General features: G+C 56.4%; 2 protein-coding genes across 3 annotated transcripts; one reads left to right on the top strand and one right to left on the bottom strand.

Moving 5' to 3' along the window:
* On the top strand, positions 1-9838 carry LOC137462010 (sperm surface protein Sp17-like). Its single transcript, XM_068171951.1, is given in 7 exon segments — positions 1-228; positions 606-680; positions 805-874; positions 4079-4244; positions 4246-4272; positions 6619-6825; positions 9639-9838. Coding segments are annotated over 6 exon segments (699 nt in total). The 5' UTR covers positions 1-74; the 3' UTR covers positions 9639-9838.
* A 2545-nt stretch (positions 9839-12383) lies between these two features.
* On the bottom strand, positions 12384-21435 carry ESAM (endothelial cell adhesion molecule). Of its 2 annotated transcripts, none has more exons than XM_068171973.1 (7): positions 21323-21435; positions 15368-15522; positions 13911-14124; positions 13679-13834; positions 13358-13480; positions 13122-13260; positions 12384-12743 (listed from the first exon to the last, which is right to left on the bottom strand). In XM_068171973.1, exons 2-7 carry the CDS (start codon positions 15395-15397, stop codon positions 12392-12394), a joined length of 1014 nt encoding a protein of 337 aa, XP_068028074.1. In that variant the 5' UTR covers positions 15398-15522; positions 21323-21435; the 3' UTR covers positions 12384-12391. The 2 variants fall into 2 exon arrangements, with proteins under 2 accessions (XP_068028074.1, XP_068028073.1); XM_068171972.1 differs by lacking the exon at positions 21323-21435 and adding an exon at positions 20849-20962.
* Positions 21436-21586: the final 151 nt, after the last annotated feature.

The following is a 21586-nucleotide window of genomic DNA, read 5'->3' on the forward strand; positions in this document are numbered from 1 at the left end:
CCGGTGGCACCGGGGACTGTGCGCTGTGGTTAATCCCGGGCTGTGCCGCTGCAGGGGCTCCGGGAGAAGCGACCATGTCTATCGCCGCCTCCAACACCAGCATGAGGGTGCCCGCCGGCTTCCGGAACCTGCTGGAGGGGCTGGCGCGGGAAGTGCTGCGGGAGCAGCCCACCAACGTGGTGGCCTTTGCAGCACAGCACTTCCAAAAGCTGCTGGAGCAGAGGGAGGGTGAGTGGCCCTGCCCAGCACCCACCGCCACACTGCCATCCCCTGCCCCACGCTGCACTGCCTGCCCGGCCTGCTCCCTCTGCCCAGCACCAGGGCGTCAGGCCTGCCCCACGTGTCCCTTGCCCGGGGTGTCAGTCCTGCCCCCTGTGCCCGCCATCTACAGCATCAGACCTCTCCTGTGTGCCCATCACCCGAGCATCAAACCTGCCCTTGTGCCCACTGCCCGTGGCCTTGCGCCTGTCCCAAACGTCCACCACCGACGGCCATCAGGCCTTCCATTTGTGCCATCGCCCAGCATGTTGTGCCTGTCCCATGTGCCCATCACCCCTGGTACCAGGTGCCCGTTGCATGTGGCATCAAGCCTTCTCCTTCCCCAGCTGGTGGCACTGACCCGGTGGCGTGGGGAGCCATGCTGGAGGACGACCGTCTCACCTGGCCCCCTTCCAAGGTAGGTTGCCCTCCACTCCAGGCCCCTCCAGACAATCTGAGCTGCACCGGGTCCCTGCTCCCACCCTGTTCCTGCCACTCTTGTGCCACATCATCTAAATTTTCCTTCTTTCCTCCAGGACCTGAAAGAGGCCAAGGACATGGAGGGGGAGCGGGGAGCACCAGGCGGCGCAGGCAGCACGCACAGCTCCGGATCACTGTGATTCTGCCCCAAAATGCGTGGAGAGGAGCCAAAGGGGAGCATGTCCCCATAACCCTAATGAACTGGGACACCTCTCTGGAGATGCAACTGCAGCACTTGCCCTGAATCCCCCATTTCCCACTGTCCAACCCCAAAACCAAAAAAAAACCCCTTGGTTCTCCCCTGGCTCCTGCCCTTTTCCCATGGGTGGGTGCTGCACTCCCATCCTGCCCCTGCGGTGCTGTTTTAATGAGGAATTTTATTAACAAGGTCCCCGCTGTTATTAGCGTCGATCACCTGAGATTTCTCCCCGAAAAATCCTGGTTTTGGGGCTGAGCTGAGCACGGGGTGATATTTTTAGCCTCTATATTTAGGCCCCTGCATCCCTGGAGGTTGGAAGAAACTTCATAACATCCCAGCGTGAAGGAATGATGTGACATTGCTCCTCTCCTACCCCCCTCCATAAGCTGAGATACCTCCATGGAATTCTGGGGGGCACACAAGGGCCCCCCAGTCCTACTCCCACCTGTGAAATTCATATTTTCCCACACAGTGGGGTTTCAAAATCCCCCCCAAAAAGTGGGGTTTGCGTCGAAGCCGGCTGCTCTATTTTTGGAGAGGACTGAACCCCCCCATCCGTGCTCACCCCGTTTTTACCCCCTCTTTCCTGTTTTCCATCGCCATATGTGGTGCTCGCCCACGACATGGGGCATGACAGCGGCTCCCCTGGGAAAAACAGGAAGGAAGGATGGGGAAAAAAAGCTGGCGGGGACCCCGTGCCGGGGCTGATGCCAACCAGCTACGCCTTGACCCCCCCTCCAGCACCGCCTCGCCGGCTGCCGGCTCCTGCCTCGGCAGCCGGCAACACTGCCCGCCCAGGGCATCGTTCCAGCATCCAATTCCCTTTTCTTTTAAGGATTTTTTCCCTGTTTTTAAAGGATTTTTTAACACCCCGGTGCCACCATCTCAAACCACGACGGCGGGATGTTCTCAGCAGGTCTCGCCAGCTGCACTTCCCGTTCTCCCCTTCCAAAATCTGAATTGTTTCCTTGGAATTCAAATTTTGGAGGTACCGGAGCACCTGAAAAAGCATCATCCAGATGAAGGGGTCCAGGGAGGAAAAATGCAGAGCCTGGAACAGGCTCAAACCCCGCCATTAATGATTAGAAATGTTCTGGCATTTCGCGTCCCTCCTCCGCAGCCACAGCCGGCGGGAGACGGCGGCGCTCGGCGGCTCTGCCAGGACCCGGCTGCCACGGATGGAGCAGATTTTGGGGGCTAATTGAGGGACTAATCCTAATTTTGGGGCTAACTTCTCAGATCCATGACGGATGAATCACCCCAGAAACCCTTCCCACTTAACTCGCCCAAAAAGCCTGGTCTCCTCTCATTGGAGCAGGCAGTGTTGGATCTGGAGGGTCTAAAATCCAGGGAAAAGGATCTCTTCCCATCAAAAATCCCAGCAAAGCTGCCAAGGCTTCTCCTGGAAGCTCTGGAGCAGAGCTATTCCCACCCCCCAACCCCCACCCTGGTGTGCTGGTGGGAAGAAGTGACGATGGAAAAGTGGCTCCACTTGGGAGAGCTGAATGCCAGTGGCTCACAGGGGAATTGGAGGGATGCTTGGGAGCATTTTCCTAGGGGGAATTTGGGTGCCTGGCGCGTGCTGGGGCAGGGGTGATCCCCATCAACCTCCAAGTGTGGGTGAAGCAGTTGAGGGAGGTGGCAGTGGTGGGATGTGCCAGGGATGGGGTGGAGTGGGATGGGGAGCAGGGTGTCCTGGGGAGCTGGGGTGTCAGGGGACAGGAGGTGCCACCACCTGCACCCAGCAGGAGTGGCCTTGGAGAAAGAGATGGAGATGGGATGGGAATGGGAACAAGGATGGTGATACAGCAGGGGACAGGGCCAGGGATGAGGGTGATGATGGAGATGGGGACAGGGAGAGGGACAGACATGACGGGGTTGAAGCTGGGAATGGGGACAGGAATTGGCATTATGAAGAGGATGGGGACAAGAAGTGGGATGGGGATCATGACAGGGATGGTGACAGAGATGGGGACAGGGACGATGGTGGGGATGGATAAGGTGGTGGAGGTGATGGGGATGAGGCATGGGATGGGGACAAGGCTGGTGGCAGTGCCTGTTCCAGTGCCTGTTCCAGCGGCAGAAACAATGATGTCAGGGGGACAGGGATGCTAACGGAGATGATGATGGTGATGATGATGATGATGGTGATGGCAAAGAGGAAGGTCAGTGCCACCAGGCCCCCAAGCAGGATGACCCCTGTGAGCAAACTTGGCCAGGGAGAGCCAGTGGGGCCCGACTGTGCGGGTGGGTCGGGGGTGCTGGTGCCCGCCTTGGGGGGGCCAGGCTGTGTTTTGGGGGCTGGCTGGAGCAGCATCGGCGCGGAGCCCATGGGCGACTTATGCAGTTGCTTAGCAACTCCCAAACCCGGATTAGAGGCGAGCGAGGCAGGCGGTGGGGGGGCTGTGGGCTGCAGCCCCCCGCATTACCCTGGGGGTGCCTCCTGTTTCCCGGGGTGCCCCAGCTCACCCTGCCAGTCCCAGCACCTCGACGTGGTCTGGGGTGGCAGCAGGGTCTGCAGGGAGCACCGAGGGCTGTGAGAATGGCTGGGACTGCACGTCTGGTTGGAGAACACCCCAAATGTGGGGGGGTCAGATGCTCCTATGAGCGGGGAAGGGACCCCCAGACCCCAGAAGTGGAGCCCACTCCTCTGCTTGGAGCCTGCAGCTGGGCACATCACCCCTGGGGTTCTGCGGGTGCTCGGTGGGATGTTGTGTCCCACCATGCCCACCCTTCCTCACCATCTTCATCCGTGCCATCCTCATCCTCACCCTCCTTCAGGACCAAGTCCTAAGTAGGTCAGGAAGGCTTTTTCACCCTGTGCAAACCAAACCGGGGGGCAAAACCTGCCTCCAGCATCACTGTGGGTCATGTACCCCCCAAAAATGAACCCATTTCCCCCATTTGCTATAGTTTTGTCCCCCCAAAAACCCTCCACGCCAAAGGCAAGGCACATCACATCTTGGCTCGCATCCTCTGCATGTGATGTTGTGTTCCACGAAACTCCAAGACGAGCTGCCGGCTCCTTTAAGTGTTAGGAGGGAGTTGGAGGCTGCAAAATAAAATTGGAGGAGGGAAAATAAAAAAAAAAAAATTAAAAAAAAAAAAAGAGGCGAAAGGGAGGAAAAAAAAATAAGGCAGCCCTCCTTCCCCCCCAAAAGCCTGGCAGGGGTGTCGGGCTGATAGGCTCGCCCGGAGGAAAGCGCATTACGTAGGCAAGCGGCTCCGCTCAACTTGCCACCTGCGCCGGGAGAGCTGCCGGGAAGCGAGATCCTGCCGGAGCCCCTCGCCCGCCGCTGGCCGCCCACCCGCCCTCCGCCATGGACTGCTGCAATGTAGGTGCCCTTCCCCCGGTCCCCCCGCGCCCGCTCCTGCCTTTAGTCCCTTATCACTGCTCTGGGCTGGGGGCGGCCGGGGGGTTTGGGGTGGTGGGGGCGGGGGGTGCGATGGGTGCTGCACCCGCCAAGAGCTCAAGCAACTCCGCGACCCCCAGCGCTGCTGCAGCCCCCCAGGCCCTTCTTCAGCCCCCCCCAGATCCCCACTCCTGCCTCACACCAATCCATCCCACCGGGGCTACAGCCCGGCCAGCATCCTGCACCCCACAGCCCACTGAGGAAACCCCCCTGTCCTCGAATCCAGCTTTTATTTAGCTTTTTCTTCCCCCCGCCCCACTATTGCTCTACAGGTGGGATCGGGGGCTCTGTGTGGATAAAGGGCTTCATTGGGGTTGCACCCCTCTCTCCTCACCCGAGGGTGAGCTCTCCTCCCTCCTGGCCACCAGCCGGCTTGGGGAGAAAACCACGTCCTTTTCCCCTTTCTCCCTGATCCCCTGACTTTTCCTGCCCCTTTCCCCCTTTTCCTGCCCCTTTCCCCCTTTTCCTGCCCCTTTCCCCCTTTTCCTCCCCCTTTCCCCCTTTTTTTTTTTTTCCCTTTCCCCACTTTTCCCCTCTATTTTCCCCCTCCTGCTAAGACAGCAGCACAGGGAAAAGCCCCCATCTCTCCTTCTGGGCACCTCCAGAGAGGCAAAGCCCACCCTGGATATAGGATTTATCCTGCCTGGATATAGGATTTCTCCCTTATGTATAGGACTTTTTCCCTCATATGCAGGATTTCTCCTTCTGAATATTGGATTTCTCCCTTAGATACAAGTTTTCATCAGCTGTATAGAGGTTTTCACCCCATGGATATGGTGTTTTTCCACTGGATATAGGATTTCTCCTGTGAATATAGGATATAGGATATGGCTCCCTGTTTATGGGTTTTCTCCCCTGAATATAGGATATCTCCCCTGGATATAGGATTTTTTTCTCCTGAATACGTTTTTCCTACCTATATACAGGATTTCTTAACTTGGATACAGGTTTCTGCCACCTGTATATATGATTTCTTCCCTGAATATAGGATTTCTCCCCGGATATAGGAAATGCCCCCACATATATAGATTTCCTCCACCTGTATATGGTATTTCTTCTCTGGATATAGGATTTCCTCTCTCCTAATATAGGATTTCTCTCTTGGATATAGGATTTCTCACCTGGATATGGGATATGCCCCTCCATGTATAGGTTTTCTCCTTTGACTATAGGATTCCCTTCTCCAGATATAGTATTTCTCCCCTGGATATAGGTTTCTCCCACCTCTATATAGGATTTCTCCCCTGGATATAGGTTGTTCTCCCCCACCTCTGCATGTATAGGATATCTTTCCTGAATATAGGCTTTCTTTCCTAGATATAGGATTTCCTTCCCCTGGCTATAGGATTTCTCCCCTGGCTATAGGATTTCCAGCCCTGGCTATAACATTTCCACCCTGGACATATCATTTCCACCGTGGACCTGTCCTCACCTTTCACAATGGTAAAACAACCCGAGCAACTTTGTGGAGCCATGGCAGGCTCCAATGGGATGAGCTTCCTCCCCCCCGAATCTACAGCTTCCCAAAGCCCCCCAAAACTCCTTTAAGTCCTTTCAAGTGCCGTGGGGCAGCACAAAGGCTTCACCCCCACAACTGCTGGCACTGGATCATCCAATGCCAGCTCATTTCCACCTCATTTCATTTTCCCATGTTTTTCTTTTTTTCCCGTTGAACTTGCTGCTGAGTCCAACTGCTCTGGTGGGATGTGGCAGGAGGGCAATGGGTTGCAGTGATTTTTCCTTGGCAGGGCTTTTCCTCTCTTCTGCTGTCACTGCTTTCCCAGATTTCCTGGTGTTTTCAACCAAAGCCCTGAGGAGGGATGCAGGAGGATGCAACAGGCTATGAGGAAATGGGAAATTGAGGCATGACCAGCTCATTTTGTGCAGGGTGGCCGTCAGCGCCCTGCCAAAAATACCCGCCAGAACCCATCCTCTGCTCCCATGGATTCTCTTCTCCCTGCATCACAATCCTGGCTGGAGTCTGGCTTCCTGCAGCCGTGTGGTCCAGGGTGGGATTTAGGGATGAGTGGGAGGTGAAGCATCTTCCCCCGCCTGCAGCTTTGGTTGCCATTTCCCCAAGACACCTGCAAGGGACCCTCATTTTTAACAAAACCCCTCATTTTTTAGCAAAGGAGCCTATTTTTGAATGAGTAAACCTAATTTTTAGAACAGGGGCTCATTTAAGACCTTCTTGAATGGATTCATTTGGGGAGGGGGCTGCGCTGTTTGAGGTCCCACCAGCTGTAACCCTGCCATTGCCACCGTCAGGAGGGAGCCTGCACAAAGCTGGACGAGGACATCCTGGACATCCCTTTGGACGATCCCGATGCCAACGCGGCAGCTGCCAAGATCCAAGCTAGTTTCCGTGGCCATATGACCCGCAAGAAGATCAAAGGGGGTGAGATTGATCGGAAAACCAAGGACGCCGAGTGCGCCAACAGCACCCGCGGCGGCGACCTCCGCAACGGCGACTAGGTACACCCCAAATCCCGCTTCTTCCCCCCAAAACTGGGTCATTTCTACAAGGAAGCTGCTCTGAGTGTCCTTTGCTCTGTTGATTTGGGATGGAGCATCCTTCCCTGCAGAGATTTGGGATGGAGCAACCTCCCCTGCACAGATTTGGGATGGAGCAACCTTCCCTGCACTGGTGCAGGGTGGAGAAGGGGTTTTTCCTCCCAGGAGATGGAAACACACAGGCAGGCAGCCCCTGCCTTGCCCTAAATTTGGGTGCGCGCCGTAGTAGTTGGGAAGGATGGGAAGTAGGATGGGAAGGCGCAGCCCTAGATTTGGATTGAATCTCTCCCTTAGCAACACCACCCCGAGCGCCTCGCCTCAGCACATGCTATTTTTAAAAGCCTGTGTCACAGTCTCCTGGCAGGAAAAGGTAAATTTAAAAAGCGCCCACGGTGCCGAGGCCGCGTGGCATTGGAGCCCGGGTGGTGGCTGCGCCCTGGGCCGTGCCGGTGCCGGTGCCGGTGCCGTGAGCGCGGGATGGCCCCGGATAGCGGCGGGGCCGGTCCGGGGTTAGCGGCGCGGAGGGCGTGCTGCCGGCTCGGCCACGTGAGTGTGGCGGGGCTGGTGGAGATGCGGCTGGGATGAGACGGGGGTGCAGCTGGGATGGAACTGGGATGCAGTGAGGATGGAGTAGGAATGCAGTGGGGATTTAGCGCAGATGCAGTGGGGAGGAACTGAGGATGCAGCGGGAATGCAGTGGGGAGGAAGAGAAGGATGCAGTGAGGATGCAGTGGAGATTCAACAAGGCTGCAGTGGGGAGGAACTGAGGATGCAGCGGGAATGCAGTGGGGAGGAAGAGAAGGATGCAGTGAGGATGCAGTGGAGATTCAACAAGGCTGCGGTGGGAAGGAACTGAGGATGCAGTGGGGATGCAGTGGGGAGGAAGAGAAGGATGCAGTGAGGATGCAGTGGAGATTCAACAAGGCTGCGGTGGGAACGAACTGAGGATGCAGTGGGGATGGAACTGGAGCTCAGCCGGGACACAGGGGGGATGGACTGAGGGTACAGTGGGAACAGAACTGAGACGTGGTGGGGAAGCAATGGGGATGCAGTGAGAATGCACTGGAGATTCAGTGAAAATGCAGTGAGCATGCACTGAGGAGTGAGAGGGAATTCGGTGGGGCTGGGATGAGAATGAACTGAGGATGCAGTGGGGATTTTGTGAAGATCCAGTGGGGACAACATGGAAGCACAGTGGGGCTGCAAAGGGGATGCAGTGAGGATGTGTGGGGATGAACAGGGGATGCAGTGGGGAAGAAACAGAGATTCAGTGAGGATGCAGTGGGAGCGAACTGAAGATGCAGTGTGGATTCAGTGGGGCTGCAGTGAGGATCTCACAGGACTGCAGTGGGGAGGCAACTGCCAAGTGCAGGTGCAGTGCAGCTTCTTAGGGTCCAGAGGTTCCTTTGGGATGCCGTGTTAGGGGGGCTGAGCAGCTTGACAGCAGGGGAGCCAGGTTCCCCTCCTTCTGCCACGGTGCTCTGCCTAGGGGGGTGCAGGCAGAGGTCCCCCCCAAGCTCCTGGCTGCGTGAGGGCAGAGTGGGCAGCAGTGGAGGCAGGACAAGGGTGCAGGCAGGGTGTGGGCGGGCTGCAAGTAGAGCACGGGCAGGGTGTGGGCAGGGGGAGGGCATGGAGAGGGTGCAGGCTGCAGGAGCAGCACGTGAGCAGGGTGCAGGCAGGGTGCAGGGTGCGGGCAGGGTGCAGTCAGGGCACAGGGTACAGGCTGCAGGGTACGGGCAGGGTGCAGGGTGTGGGCAGGGTGAAGGGTGCAGGGTGCAGACAGGGCACAGGGTACAGGCTGCAGGGTGCGGGCAGGGTGAAAGGTGCAGGGTGCAGACAGGGCACAGGGCACAGGGTACAGGCTGCAGGGTACAGGCAGGGTGAAGGGTACAGGGTGCAGACAGGGCACAGGGCACAGGGTACAGGCTGCAGGGTACGGGCAGGGTGCAGGGTGTGGGCAGGGTGAAGGGTGCAGGGTGCAGACAGGGCACAGGGTACAGGCTGTAGGGTGCGGGCAGGGTGAAGGGTACAGGCAGGGTGAAGGGTGCAGGGTGCAGACAGGGCACAGGGTACAGGCTGCAGGGTACGGGCAGGGTGAAGGGTGCAGACAGGGCACAGGGTACAGGCTGTAGGGTGCGGGCAGGGTGCAGGGTACAGGGTGCAGACAGGGCATAGGGTACAGGCTGCAGGGTACGGGCAGGGTGAAGGGTATGGGCAGGGTGAAGGGTGCAGGGTGCAGTCAAGGCACAGGGTACAGGCTGCAGGGTACAGGCAGGGTGAAGGGTACAGGCAGGGTGAAGGGTGCAGGGTGCAGGGTGCAGGCAGGGTGAAGGGTGCAGGGTGCAGACAGGGCACAGGGTACAGGCTGCAGGGTACGGGCAGGGTGAAGGGTGCAGGGTGCAGACAGGGCACGGGCTGCAGGCAGGCACAGGGTGCAGAGAGCACGAAAGGTGAAGAAAGGGCACGGGGTACAAATGAGGCTCAGGGTTCAGGGTACAGGCAGGGTGCAGGGTGAAGGGCGCAGGCAGGCTCAGGGTGCAGGGTGAAGGGTGCAGGCAGGCTCAGGGTGCAGGGTGAAGGGTGCAGGCAGGCTCAGGGTGCAGGGTGAAGGGTGCAGGCAGGGTGCAGGGTGAAGGGTGCAGGCAGGGTGCAGGGTGAAGGGTGCAGGCAGGCTCAGGGTGCAGGGTGAAGGGTGCAGGCAGGCTCAGGGTGCAGGGCGCTCGGTGCAGGCAGGGCCAGCCCAGGCTGACCACTCGCTCTCTCCTTGCTTGCAGGGACCACCAGCTGCTCATCGGAAGCCCCTCGCCACCGACTCCCTCCCACCGCCGCCCGCCGAGGCCCAGGAGCCCCTGCTTCACCCCCTGCCCCCCGCATGCGTCCCCCGGGGTCCCCCCACAGCCAGGCCCTGCCCCTGTCCCTGGCTGCCCCCCCCGACCCCAGACACCCCCCGCCCCAATAAACGCCCCTGCCAGAGCCCCGGCCTGTCCTCGGTGCCTTTTGATGTCACCGGCAGAGCGGTGAGGTCACAGCGGGCAGGGGTGGGAGGGTGTGGGGCAGGTGGTGCCCAGCAGGGACATCCCATGCGGACGTGCGGCTCCGTACAGGCACCTGTGACATCACTGCCAAGCGTGTGACGGCTGGCGTGACATCACACTGCTGCTCCGGGTGTGGGGTGACGTCACTCATGGGTGGGACAAGACGTGTGAGGTGCGGGCATGAGAGGGGTGGTGATGTCACTGCTGGACAAGAGAGCTGCTGTGACGCCATGCGGGTGTGTGTGACGTCACTGCTGGAGGTGTGACGTCGCTGCTGGATGTGTGACGTCACTGCTGGATATGTTACACCATGCGGGTGTGTGTGACATCACTGCTGGATGTGTGATGTCACACTGGATGTGTTACACCATGCAGGTGTGTGTGACGTCACTGCTGGATGTGTGACATCACTGCTGGATGTGTGACATCACTGCTGGATGTGTGACATCACTGCTGGATGTGTGACGTCACTGCTGGATGTGTGACGTCACTGCTGGATGTGTGACACCCTGCAGGTGTGTGTGACATCACTGCTGGAGGTGTGACATCACTGCTGGATGTGTGACATCACTGCTGGAGGTGTGACACCTTGCAGGTGTGTGTGATGTCACTGCTGGATGTGTGACGTCACTGCTGGATGTGTGATATCATGCAGGTGTGTGTGGTGTCACTACTGGATGTGTGACGTCACTGCTGGATGTGTGACATCACAACTGGATGTGTGACGTCACTGCTGGATGTGTGACATCACTGCTGGAGGTGTGACACCTTGCAGGTGTGTGTGATGTCACTGCTGGATGTGTGACATCACAACTGGATGTGTGACATCACTGCTGGATGTGTGACATCACAACTGGATGTGTGACATCATGCGGGTGTATGTGACGTCAGTGCTGGATGTGTGACATTACAACTGGATGTGTGACACCTTGCAAGTGTGTGTGACGTCACTGCTGATATGTGACGTCACACTGGATGTGTGACACCATGCAAGTGTGTGTGACGTCACTGCTGGGTGTGTGACGTCACACTGGCTGTGTGACACCACGCAGGTGTGTGTGACGTCACTGCTGGATGTGTGACATCACTGCTGGATGTGTGACATCACAACTGGATGTGTGACACCATGCGGGTGTGTGTGACGTCACTGCTGGATGTGTGACATCACTGCTGATGTGTGACGTCACTGCTGGATGTGTGACACCATGCAGGTGTGTGTGATGTCACTGCTGGATGTGTGATGTCACACTGGATGTGTGACATCACTGCTGGATGTGTGACACCACGCAGGTGTGAGTGACGTCACTGCTGGATGTGTGACGTCACACTGGATGTGTGACACCCTGCAGGTGTGTGTGACGTCACTGCTGGATGTGTGACACCCTGCAGGTGTGTGTGACGTCACTACTGGATGTGTGACGTCACTGCTGGATGTGTGACACCCTGCAGGTGTGTGTGACGTCACTACTGGATGTGTGACGTCACTGCTGGATGTGTGACACCCTGCAGGTGTGTGTGACGTCACTGCTGGATGTGTGACACCATGCAGGTGTGTGTGACGTCACTGCTGGATGTGTGACATCACACTGGATGTGTGACATCATGCGGGTGTATGTGACGTCACTGCTGGATGTGTGACATCACAACTGGATGTGTGACACCATGCAGGTGTGTGTGACGTCACTGCTGGGTGTGTGACATCATTCCACGGTGTGTGACGTCACTACTAGGCATGACTGTGGGGGTGACATCACACAGGCACGTGTCACATCACCGCTGCTGCGCGGTGGTCAGTGTGCCATCGTGCAGGCACACATGGCACCCCTGATGGACACGTGACATGCCCGTAGGGCATCCTCCAGGCATCACTCAGACGCTGTGATGTCACACGCTCATCGCCGCGTCACACCTCCTGACACAGGGAGTGACATCACGGTCACGGGCTGTGACCACACGAGCATCGTGATGTCGCCTCACCCTGAGGACCTTGGCTGGTGCACTGTGACATCACCCTGCCCTATGACATCACCCGGAAGGTCGTGGGACATCCCTCCCCGCCTTGAAATCCACACAAACTCACCCAAAGCACCGGCGCTGGGCAGCGCTGCAGCTTTTAATCAGAAAACCCCTAAAAAAGTGTGTGTGTGTGTGTGTGTGTGTGTGTGTCCCTGTCACCACCCCCCCCCTTAAAATGCTCTTTTATGAAAAATCCCTCATTTCACCTGATATATAGATATAGAAAAAAAAAAAAAAAAAGAAGGGGACCCCCCTGAGGCAGGGCTGGGGCTGGTTTGGGGGGTGATATTCATGGGGAGACTCGGTCCCTCCAAACCCAGAGAGCCCCTGCACCCATTAAACACACCCACAATGAGTCCAGCTGCTCGAGGCATCTGTTAAAAAGAAAAAGAAACCCAAAAAGGGACAAAAACCACCCCAGGAAACGGGGAGCGGGACGGGCTGGCTATGGGCACCCCTGTTTTGTGGGGGGGTGCTCACACCAAGGAGCCAGCTCGGCTCTGCGCTGGCACCATGACTGGAACGGCACCTGCTCGTGCCAGGCTGGAGGGGGGCAATGACCCCACGGGAGCGGCGGCTGGATCCTGGCGGCGCCGCGAGGTCCCGTTAACGGCGGGGGGTGAGAGGTTGGGGGGCCGCCCCCCTCCCCGGGGCGGGGGTCCCCGGTAGCTGCCGGTGGTGGTGAGGATGGAGGCGGTGTCGGAGGGGGCTCGGGCCCCGTAGGCTTGCCGGGTGCCGGCGATGGAGGACAGGGTGCTGGTTTTGGACATGGTGTCTGAAGCTGGCCTCCTTGCCCACGACGGGGTTTTGGGTGCCACAGCATCTTCCCTGCCAAGAGGGGAGAGTGTCAGAGAGAGCAGCTCTGGGAAGCCTGCCCTGCCCCTCCACAGCGTACTCTCCCTGGGCAATGAGGTTGTGCAGACATCCTGGACCCCCAAACAGAGGGACAAAAGGGAAAGGGGAAAACAGAGGTGGAAAATGCCCTCGTTAACTCTGAAAACCCATGACAACTGGCCAGAGGTGGAAACTTTCTTCCTGATTGTTACCTCTGGAGCATATTGATGACTGGCCAGAGATGAAGAACTCCTCCCCACTATTAACTCTGAACCTGAGAAATGACAGGCCAGAGGTGGAAACACCCTCCTCACCCATTAACCCTGAAACCTAATGATGATTTGAACCCCCTCCGCAGGAAGACAGCCTCACTTGATCTCGTTGGCTCCCTCCTCCTGGCTGTCACGTTTTTTCCTCCTGTAGCCAACAAGCTTCTGGGCAAAGAAGATGATGGTGGCAAGGGCACCCAGGGAGCCCAGCACGGCGCCAGCAATCACTGCTTTGGTGCTTGCTGCCAGAAAGAGACAGAGATTCCCTTATTGCCTTATTCCCACAGGGACCTCATGGGGACCGTGTCCCCCTCCCCGACCCTGTGGACACGTACTCACTTGAGTGTACCTCCAGGACAATGCTGCAGTTCTTAGAACCTGCTTGGTTTTCAGCCCTGCAGACGTACACCCCCGACATTTCCAGGGAGAGGTTGGTCAGCTTGAGGGTGCCCTTGGCCCGGTCTGCAGGTGAGAAATTTGGGTGCTGCCTCACAGCCACTCCTACACTCTCCTCCTCCTCATGCAGGAGGAGTTAAGGAGTGGTTAAGTTAAGAAGTGGTTAAGGGGATGAAGCCAAAGAATCCCTCCGCTGAATCTCTGCAGGATATTCCAGCCCAACCACCCACCCCACTCCCCAGCCCCACACCGGTGCCACCTTACCCTGGGCAGGGGGAAAGAAGACCTGCAGGGTGGGCGGCTGGCGCTGCCACTGGTACATGGGCGAGGGTTTCCCCTTCTTGGAGGAGCAGCTCAAGGTCACGTTGGCCCCCACGATGGCGTTGCCATGCAGTTGGCAGGTGGGGGCAGCCGGTGGCACTGTGGGCACAGATGTTAGTCCTGAGGGGCACCATGGGGAGGCCCAAGGGAGCCGGGGGGACGGGTGGAGCCTTACCCAGGACGGTGAGGTTGATGAGGCCGATGTTCTTGTGCAACTTGATGGAGTCATCCACCACGTTGACGGTGCACATGTACTGACCCGAGTCTTGCTCCCGGGTGGCGTTGATGAACACCGAGATGTTGTGGGTGAAGATGGGGTGCAGGAACCCCACGCGGGACTTCAGATCTGTCTCTTCCACCTTCACCACCCCGCCTATGTATGACAGGATCTGCACAGGGAAAAAAACCACACGCTTTCACTTCCAGATCATGCTGCTGGGGAGAAAAGCCCCCCAAATCCCAAATTTTGTAGAGCAGTGGTTGCTGCATAAGCCCCCTCCTGTCTTACCTCCCCTAAGCATCCTGGACATGGGAACTGCAGGCAGCTCCCCACCACAGCCACAAATACCCCTGGCATGGGCACTGTGAGCAACTGTCCCATCATGAGCATCTCCCCATCAGGAGCACCACAAGTGGTGCCCCCATTGTGGACATTTTCCCATTGTAGGCACCATGGGCATTTTCCAAGGACATCTCCCCACCATGGGTATCTCCCCATCGTGAGCACGACAAGCACCTTCTTATTGCAGACACCCCGGGCATGACCCCAGTGTGGGCATCTCCCCCAAGGGCACAATGAGCATCTCCCCACTGTAGGCACCTCCTGATCATGAGGACCACAATCATCTCCCTACTGTAAGCATTTCCCACCGTGGACACCACAAACACCTCCCCATCTTGGGTCTCTCCTCATCTTGTGTGTTTCCCCTCTGTGGGCACCACAAGCACCTCCCTACTGCAGGCACTGTGGGCATGACCTCATCATGGGCATCTACACATCGCCATGAGCACCCCCATCAAGGGCACCCCCCATGAGATTCCCCCATGGTGGACACCACCCCATCATGGGCACTACAAGCAGCTCCCCATGGGTATGGGGATGGCACCACGGGTATGTCCTCATCATGGGCACCATGAGCCCGTCCCCCATGGTGGTCACCTGCCCATGGTGGGCGGCATGATCTTCACCCCATCATGGGTCAACTCTCCACCATGGGCACCACAAGCATGCCCCCACTGTGGGAACCACACGCACCTCCCCACGGGCACGTCCCCACCATGCATCTCCCCTTTGTGGGCATCTCCCCATCGTGGGCGCCACATCCTTACCATCCATCCCCATTGTGGGCCACCGTGAGTTCCCCCCATCATGGGCACTTACCCATTGTGGGCATCTTCCCTGCATGGGCACCACGACATCATCCCATCATGAGCATCACATGGTGGGCACCATGAGCTTCCTTCCATCATGGCCACCTCATCATCATGGGCACCCTTCCACCACAGGCACTGAGGCCACTACCTCATGGTGGCACCACAATCTTCCCCCCACCATGGGCACCACCCCCTCCATGGTCACCTCCCAGCTTGGCCCCTCCATCTCCAGTCCTGCAGCCCCTGCCCTCTTCTCACCTGGAAGGGACCAGGATTCTTGTTCAGCATCCAGGTGATGTAGGGCTCGTTCTGGGAGTGGCTGGTGTACCAGGCAGGCAGCACCGCCTGCTGCCCCTCCACGGACAGCACCAGGCTCGTCCCCACATGCACCTCCAGCACGGCCAAGGAGACACCTGCCCGTGGGAGAGGGAAGAAACCAGGAAATGACTCAACCCCAGGTGCTACTACTCTCCACAAAACCTCCCTGACTGTGGGAAAAAACCCCATTCCCAAGACAAAACAACAATCCCAGGTTATCACCAGGAAGCCGAGCCAAGAGAACATTTTGCCTCCTTCCCTGCCACAGGAAGGGCTTTCCGCCCGCCTGCTCCGGAGGATGAAGGACATTGCTGCTTCCTCCCCTCCTCGCTTCCACCCCCGACTCAGCTTGGGAATTCCTAAGGCCCAAGTCACCCTTCCCAGGAGACAGCCAAGTCCAGCAGGCAGACACCCCCCTCAGCTCAGTACTGGGGTACACCCAGCCTCCCACGATGCTGCACCACCTCCCGTGGGATTTATTTGTAGGGCTCCCCCATATGCACCCCACAAGCCTTTCCCAGCATCCCAGTATCCCCCATTTTTGCTGCCAGCACTAAATTGGGATAATCCATGAGTGGCTGCCTCTAGTGCCCCATCTCATTTGACCCCAAATATCCCATCCCATGTCCCTTGCATCCCAGCATCCCCCCAAGCCCCACTGGGAGGAGGCGATGGAGTAAGAGTGGTACCACAGACCGGAGAGGGATGCTCAGCTCCTGGGGGAAGATCATTCCCCAGCTTTGCCCATAAGGCTCAGCCAGAAAATTAATCGGCTCAGGCAGGGCTGAGTTTGTGCTGGGGCTGGTTTGTTTTTCCCAGGGGAACATCACCGAGGCCCTGCATCCCAGCAGCTCCATCCCTGCATCCACCCATCGATCCGTGACCCCGGCTGGCCCTGCTCCTGCCAGCGCCCCAGGATGCCTCACATCGGGATGCAGGGGGGAAAGGATGATGCTACCCCGTCATCCCAAATCCTCACTTTGCAGGGAAAAACCCCTGGCTTTGAAGGATTTCAGGAGCTTTCAATAACCTCGCACTTTTCCCTAAGAGCTCAGAGGTTTTAATTGGATTTTTTCAGGGTGGGAAGAGGAAAACAAGGCACTGGGGGGTATTTTTAGCCTCCTCCCTCATCCGTTCATCCCCCCTCCTGGCAAGACATTGGTGCCATTTCCGGACGGAGCCTTCCAGCTCCAGGCAGGAAACTCTGCTCCGCTGATAAGTCTTCTCAGGAATTAAAAAAAAAAAAAATTACATTTCCTTTCTCTGGTGAAAAACTGGGAGAAATAAGGCCCAGTCTGGTGAGGATGCGTAAAAATAGCTCACCCGGGCTAAGAACATAAACCTTTAAATCCTGGAGGGTTTGGGGGAGGGGGGAGATGCTGGAGGCGCCTGCAGGTCCCAAATCATTGATAATATTATTTATTAATTATATACAGCTGTGGTATCACATCCAATAGAGAGTATGGAAAAATAATGGTAATTATAGTGTATTTATATGTAATTATACAGATAATTGTATTAAATTTAGAGAAAGTGGAAAGAAATATGGGATGGCGACTCATTAAATAGGTATTTCCAGAACAAAATAGATAATCGAGAACATATAATTTATAATAGTTATAAATATAGGTATAGTTTTGTAAGAATAGGGATAATAGTGGGGATGTGAGAGTGATAATAGTGCTCAGAATAATGAGAGTAATGATCAAAGTGAGAATAATAATTATAAAAGTGGGAATAATAATGATAAAAGTGATATTAATAATGATAACAATAATAATGGTAATCGTGATTATAATAACTACAACAATTATTCCAATACAATAATGATGACAGTCATAATAAAACTAATACTAATACTAATAATAATAAAAAAATATGCAGATGGCACAGCCCCTAAACCTCCCTACATTCCCAACAACTGGGAAAATCCAGGTGTTTTCAGCCCAGATCCTCCATCATTATAAAAGTGTGTTCAATTGGGATAATCTTGAAGAAAATAGATTATAGTCAATAATTGTATTGTAATTTCTATTAGAAATATTAGAGATAACAGGTAATAGACCTTGTTAAAGAATTATAATTGTTATTTAATAAAAATAATTGTAACAGTTATAAAAGTTATCATAACAATTATAACAGTGATAATAATAATAGTGATAAAAGAGTGATAATTAGTATAATGATGATAATGATAATAATAATAATAAATATAGTTCATTAATTATTCAGATGGCATCGATAAATGACTCCACAGCTTCTACACCCCTGTGCATTCCCCACGGCTGGGAAGATCCAGGTTTTTCATCCTGCCTCCTCCATCAGCATGATTTTTTGGGCACCAAAAAGGTGCTGAGCCAAAGGGTGCTGGGGATTCCTGGGGAAATCCAGGCTCCAGAGAGGGAAAAGATGTTCTGGCACCAGCCAGAGGATTCCCATCGCACCCCGAGGCTTTTAAACAGCCCCGTGCGCCTCAACGCTGCTCCAGGCGCTGCAAACTGGGGTGTGTTAACCCTGAAACCTAATGACGAGCACGTTAATTATGGTAACTGTGCTCTGGGGCTGCAGCTTTGCTCTGTCATCCTTAAAACTCCTGCGGCAGCAGGAGATCCCAGCTCCATCATCTCCCCTCCAGTGTATCGGGGAGAGGGCGATGGATCCAGATCTGAAGGCTGCTCGCTCCCCAAAATCCCCTGCTTCTTGCAGAACTCACCCAAATTCCTCATCTCAGACAGACGTGTCCCCAAAAAAGGCCGGTGGGGCTGGGTTTGGAGCTGCAGGCACGGGAGCGAACCCCCTGGCACAGCTCTGGCTTTGGCCACCTCGACGCTCCAAATCCTCTAATGCTTTAACCAGATCGAAAAAATTAAGCTGCTCGTGGTGCTCATACACATCCAGGGGGGCCTGGGGGCCTCAGCCCCTCCCGCCTGCTCTTTGGGCTCAAAACCTGGATTTTTATCCAGCTGCCCTGAGCTAAACACCTGCCCGGGTGTTTTCCCCCGCCCCAGCCCATCTGCTGGGATTTTTTTTGCATATGGAAAAACAGAATAGACTTAAATTTACCTTTAAAAATAGCTATAGTTTTTTCCCCCTATGGAATAAATACCTTACAAAAGCATTCTAAAATACTTTAAATTTTCCCGTGACAAAAAATTGAAAAACGGCTTTAAATTTCCCTTTGAATTTATTCCCTATGGAAAAAAAAAAAAATCACCTTTAAATCCCCGCAATCTTAACATTAATCCCTGAGCTGATATCAATCACCCTATCCTCATCTAAAATGGCATCCTTTCACCTCCCAAAAAAAAGCTGTTTCCTGGCTCTGGCACACCCTGAACCCCCCAAAAAAGCAAACTCCCCCTCCAGCCCCCTCCCCGAGTCTCTAAACCATCAATGTACGGGGAACTAAATCCCGGAGGCGGTTGGGGTTTGATGACCCCGGTTGATAGGATTAAGGCGCTGGAGTCATGTGAAACCCAGACCCAAATTAAATCCCAAAAGACCAAGCTTGGGATTTAAAATACACAGCGGGAATCTGGCCGGAAAAGGGACCCTTGAAAAAGCTTGGAAAAAGGTCAAGGAGCATCTCAGCACTGCAACGCAGGCAGTCGCCTTCCCTTTTTTAAAATTATTTTTGGGGAATTTTTTCCTTTTCTTCCCTTAACTTTGACTATTTATAAACGGGCAGATAGGAGATGCCGGGCTGTGGAGCAGTGTCCGTTGGGAAAATCCACAGCGGCATTTCTCACGACCCCGGGGGCGGGGGGGCAGAAAGTGCCCTATCCTCCAGAGAGACCAAATTTGGGGAAAAAAAATTAAATAATGCAATAATCATATGTGACTTTGCTATAGATGGAAACGTGCTTCACCCCTGGTCGGGGAGGGAGAGGCGGAGATGGGATGGGATGGGATGGGCAGGGGATGAGATTGGGATGGGATTGAGGAAGGGATTGGGGTTGGCGTTGGGGATAGGATGGGATAGGGACTGGGAAGAAAACAAGGATGGCAAATATCCCTCATTTTGCTTTTCCCCATCACAATCCCATGCGGATCCCACGGGACGAGTTTTGCTTGAAAGCAAAACTAAAGGAAAAACACACATTTGGGGGGTCTTTTTGCTGCATTTTTGAGCTGGCAGTGCCTGTGATGTCACATCCCATGGCTCAAGCTTTTGGGCTTTTGTCACATCCCAGGGCTCAAGCTGATTTTTTTGTGGGAATCCATCACGATTCCATGCAAAAAACACCATCGGGATGCGGCAAAGGAGCGCCCTGGTGGGATTTGAGGGCTGAGTGACCCCCATGCCTCATACAAACATGCTTTAATTAACTTTTATCAAGGAAGAAAACCTTCAAGGAGGAACAAGTGGCGGCTCCAGGACCCCCACCCAGTGTTCTGCTGGAAGGAAATGCTGCTGCCATTGTTTCTGGGGCCGCTTCCTTTCCCCAAAGGCCTCTCCTTCGCTGGGAACGCCAAAGGATGTTTCCTTTCGGAGCAACTGTGGCAGCTCCAAAAAAACTCAAATAAGGTGGGAAATTAGGGGTGGAAGAAGGGAAAAACCCATGGACAGAGAAGCATTGAGATCCCTAAGCTCAAAACCAGCTGGGATGCTGTGCAGCGCCAGTAAACAAGGGAAAACAAGTGGATTTTTTCCTGCCCAGTGCCACGCAGGGAGGTGAACTGTGCACTCTCACTTTGGAGTCCCTGGTGTGTCCCCGTATGGGGGTACATCGGGTTTGGGGGTGCTGGAAGTGGCTGTTTGGCAGCTCCAAGTTACAAATGGCTTTTCCCAGGAAGACTCAGATTTTCTCCACTCCGAGCACTCCTAAAAGGGGTGGGGCTGGATCTCTCTCTCCCCCCCTTCCTCCGTCAACCTGCCTGCTGGGGTAGGGGGCTGGGGGCACAGAGACAGGTGGGTGCTGTGACCCCCGCCCCTGGTACCCCACGGTCCTTCCCGGTGCCACCCTAAAGCCTCCCAGGTCCTGCCTGGCGGTGCCGGGCTCCCGGGTGCCTTGCCCGGTGCCTCCGGCTGCTCCCACGCCCTGCCCGGTGACCCCTCGGTATCTCCGGGTCTTGTCCGATGCCCTCCCCAAAGCTCTCGCTCGTCCTGCCCGGTTCATCCCGCTTTTCCCGAGTCCCGCCGGGCGCAGCCCCGGTACCACCGCGTCCTGCCCCGTACCCGCCGCGCTACCTCGCGTCCTGCGCGGTTCCCCCGGTGCCCCCGCGCCTCGCCGGGCGCAGCCGCCAGCACCGCCGGACCTTGCCGGCTGCACCCCGAAAGCTCTCCCGCGTCCTGCCCGGCATCCCGCGGTCGCCCGCATCTCGTCGGGTGCCCTCCCGGTACCCCCGGGGTCCCGCTCGGTGCCCGCCCTCGGTACCCCGCGCCGTCCCCCCGGAGCCCCCCGGGTGCCCGGGGCTCACCCAGCAGCGCCGCCAGCGCCAGCGCCGCCCGCCGCAGCGCGCCCATGGCCGGAGCCGCCGCCGCAGCAGGTGCCGGGGGGGCCGGGGCAGCGGGGGCGGGCCCGCGCAGGTGGGGGCGGGCCCGAGCCCACCCCACCCCGTGGGGGTGTCCCGTCCCCGGCACTGACCCTCCCCCGGGGGCCCGGGCCAGCCCTCCCCCCAGAGCGCGCGGTTCTCCATTAGCTGCATGGGTTGTTATTACTTGCGTTAGGGTGACGGGTGGGTTCCGTGCGGCACCGCAACGTCAAATGTCACCCACCCCACGGGCAGCACAGGGACCCCAAATCCTCCCCACTCTCATCCCTCCCACGCCGGCAGGGTGGAACACCCCGTTCTGCAGCCCCCACCCTCATCCAACACCCCCCACCCCGCTTCAGGTAAACGCATCGATCCTGAAAAATAAACAATATCCAAAAAATGGGCAATTTTGACTACCTGGTTTTCGGGAGCCTCGGGTGGATCCTCCCCGGCTCAGCCAGGGTTATCCTGGTCCTTGATCAGAGCAGGGTCAGACCTCGAAGCCCCAGCAGAGATTAGACACCGCTGGAGGAGGAGGAGGCGGTGGGGGCAGAATTAATCCCTTCTCGCCCTCGCCACCCCCGTAAATCCAGCCTGGCTGCCAGGACTGCAGGATCCCTGGACCAAGGAGGCTTTGGGGGATCGACCTGGCTTGATCCCACCAGGACCCCACCTCTCCCT

This window comes from Anomalospiza imberbis, chromosome 24 (genome assembly GCF_031753505.1).
Source record: "Anomalospiza imberbis isolate Cuckoo-Finch-1a 21T00152 chromosome 24, ASM3175350v1, whole genome shotgun sequence".
NCBI lineage: Eukaryota > Metazoa > Chordata > Aves > Passeriformes > Viduidae > Anomalospiza > Anomalospiza imberbis.

Excerpts from the sequence above, each read along its gene's own strand:
- ESAM (XM_068171972.1), bottom strand. The coding sequence starts at position 20,894 with ATGGGCGCGCTGCGGCGGGCGGCGCTGGCGCTGGCGGCGCTGCTGG. Across the intron at positions 14,125-15,367 it reads AGAATCCTGGTCCCTTCCAG|ATCCTGTCATACATAGGCGG; the intron begins GTGAGAAGAGGG and ends TTCCCTGTGCAG. Across the intron at positions 13,481-13,678 it reads CTTCTTTCCCCCTGCCCAGG|ACCGGGCCAAGGGCACCCTC; the intron begins GTAAGGTGGCAC and ends TCTCACCTGCAG.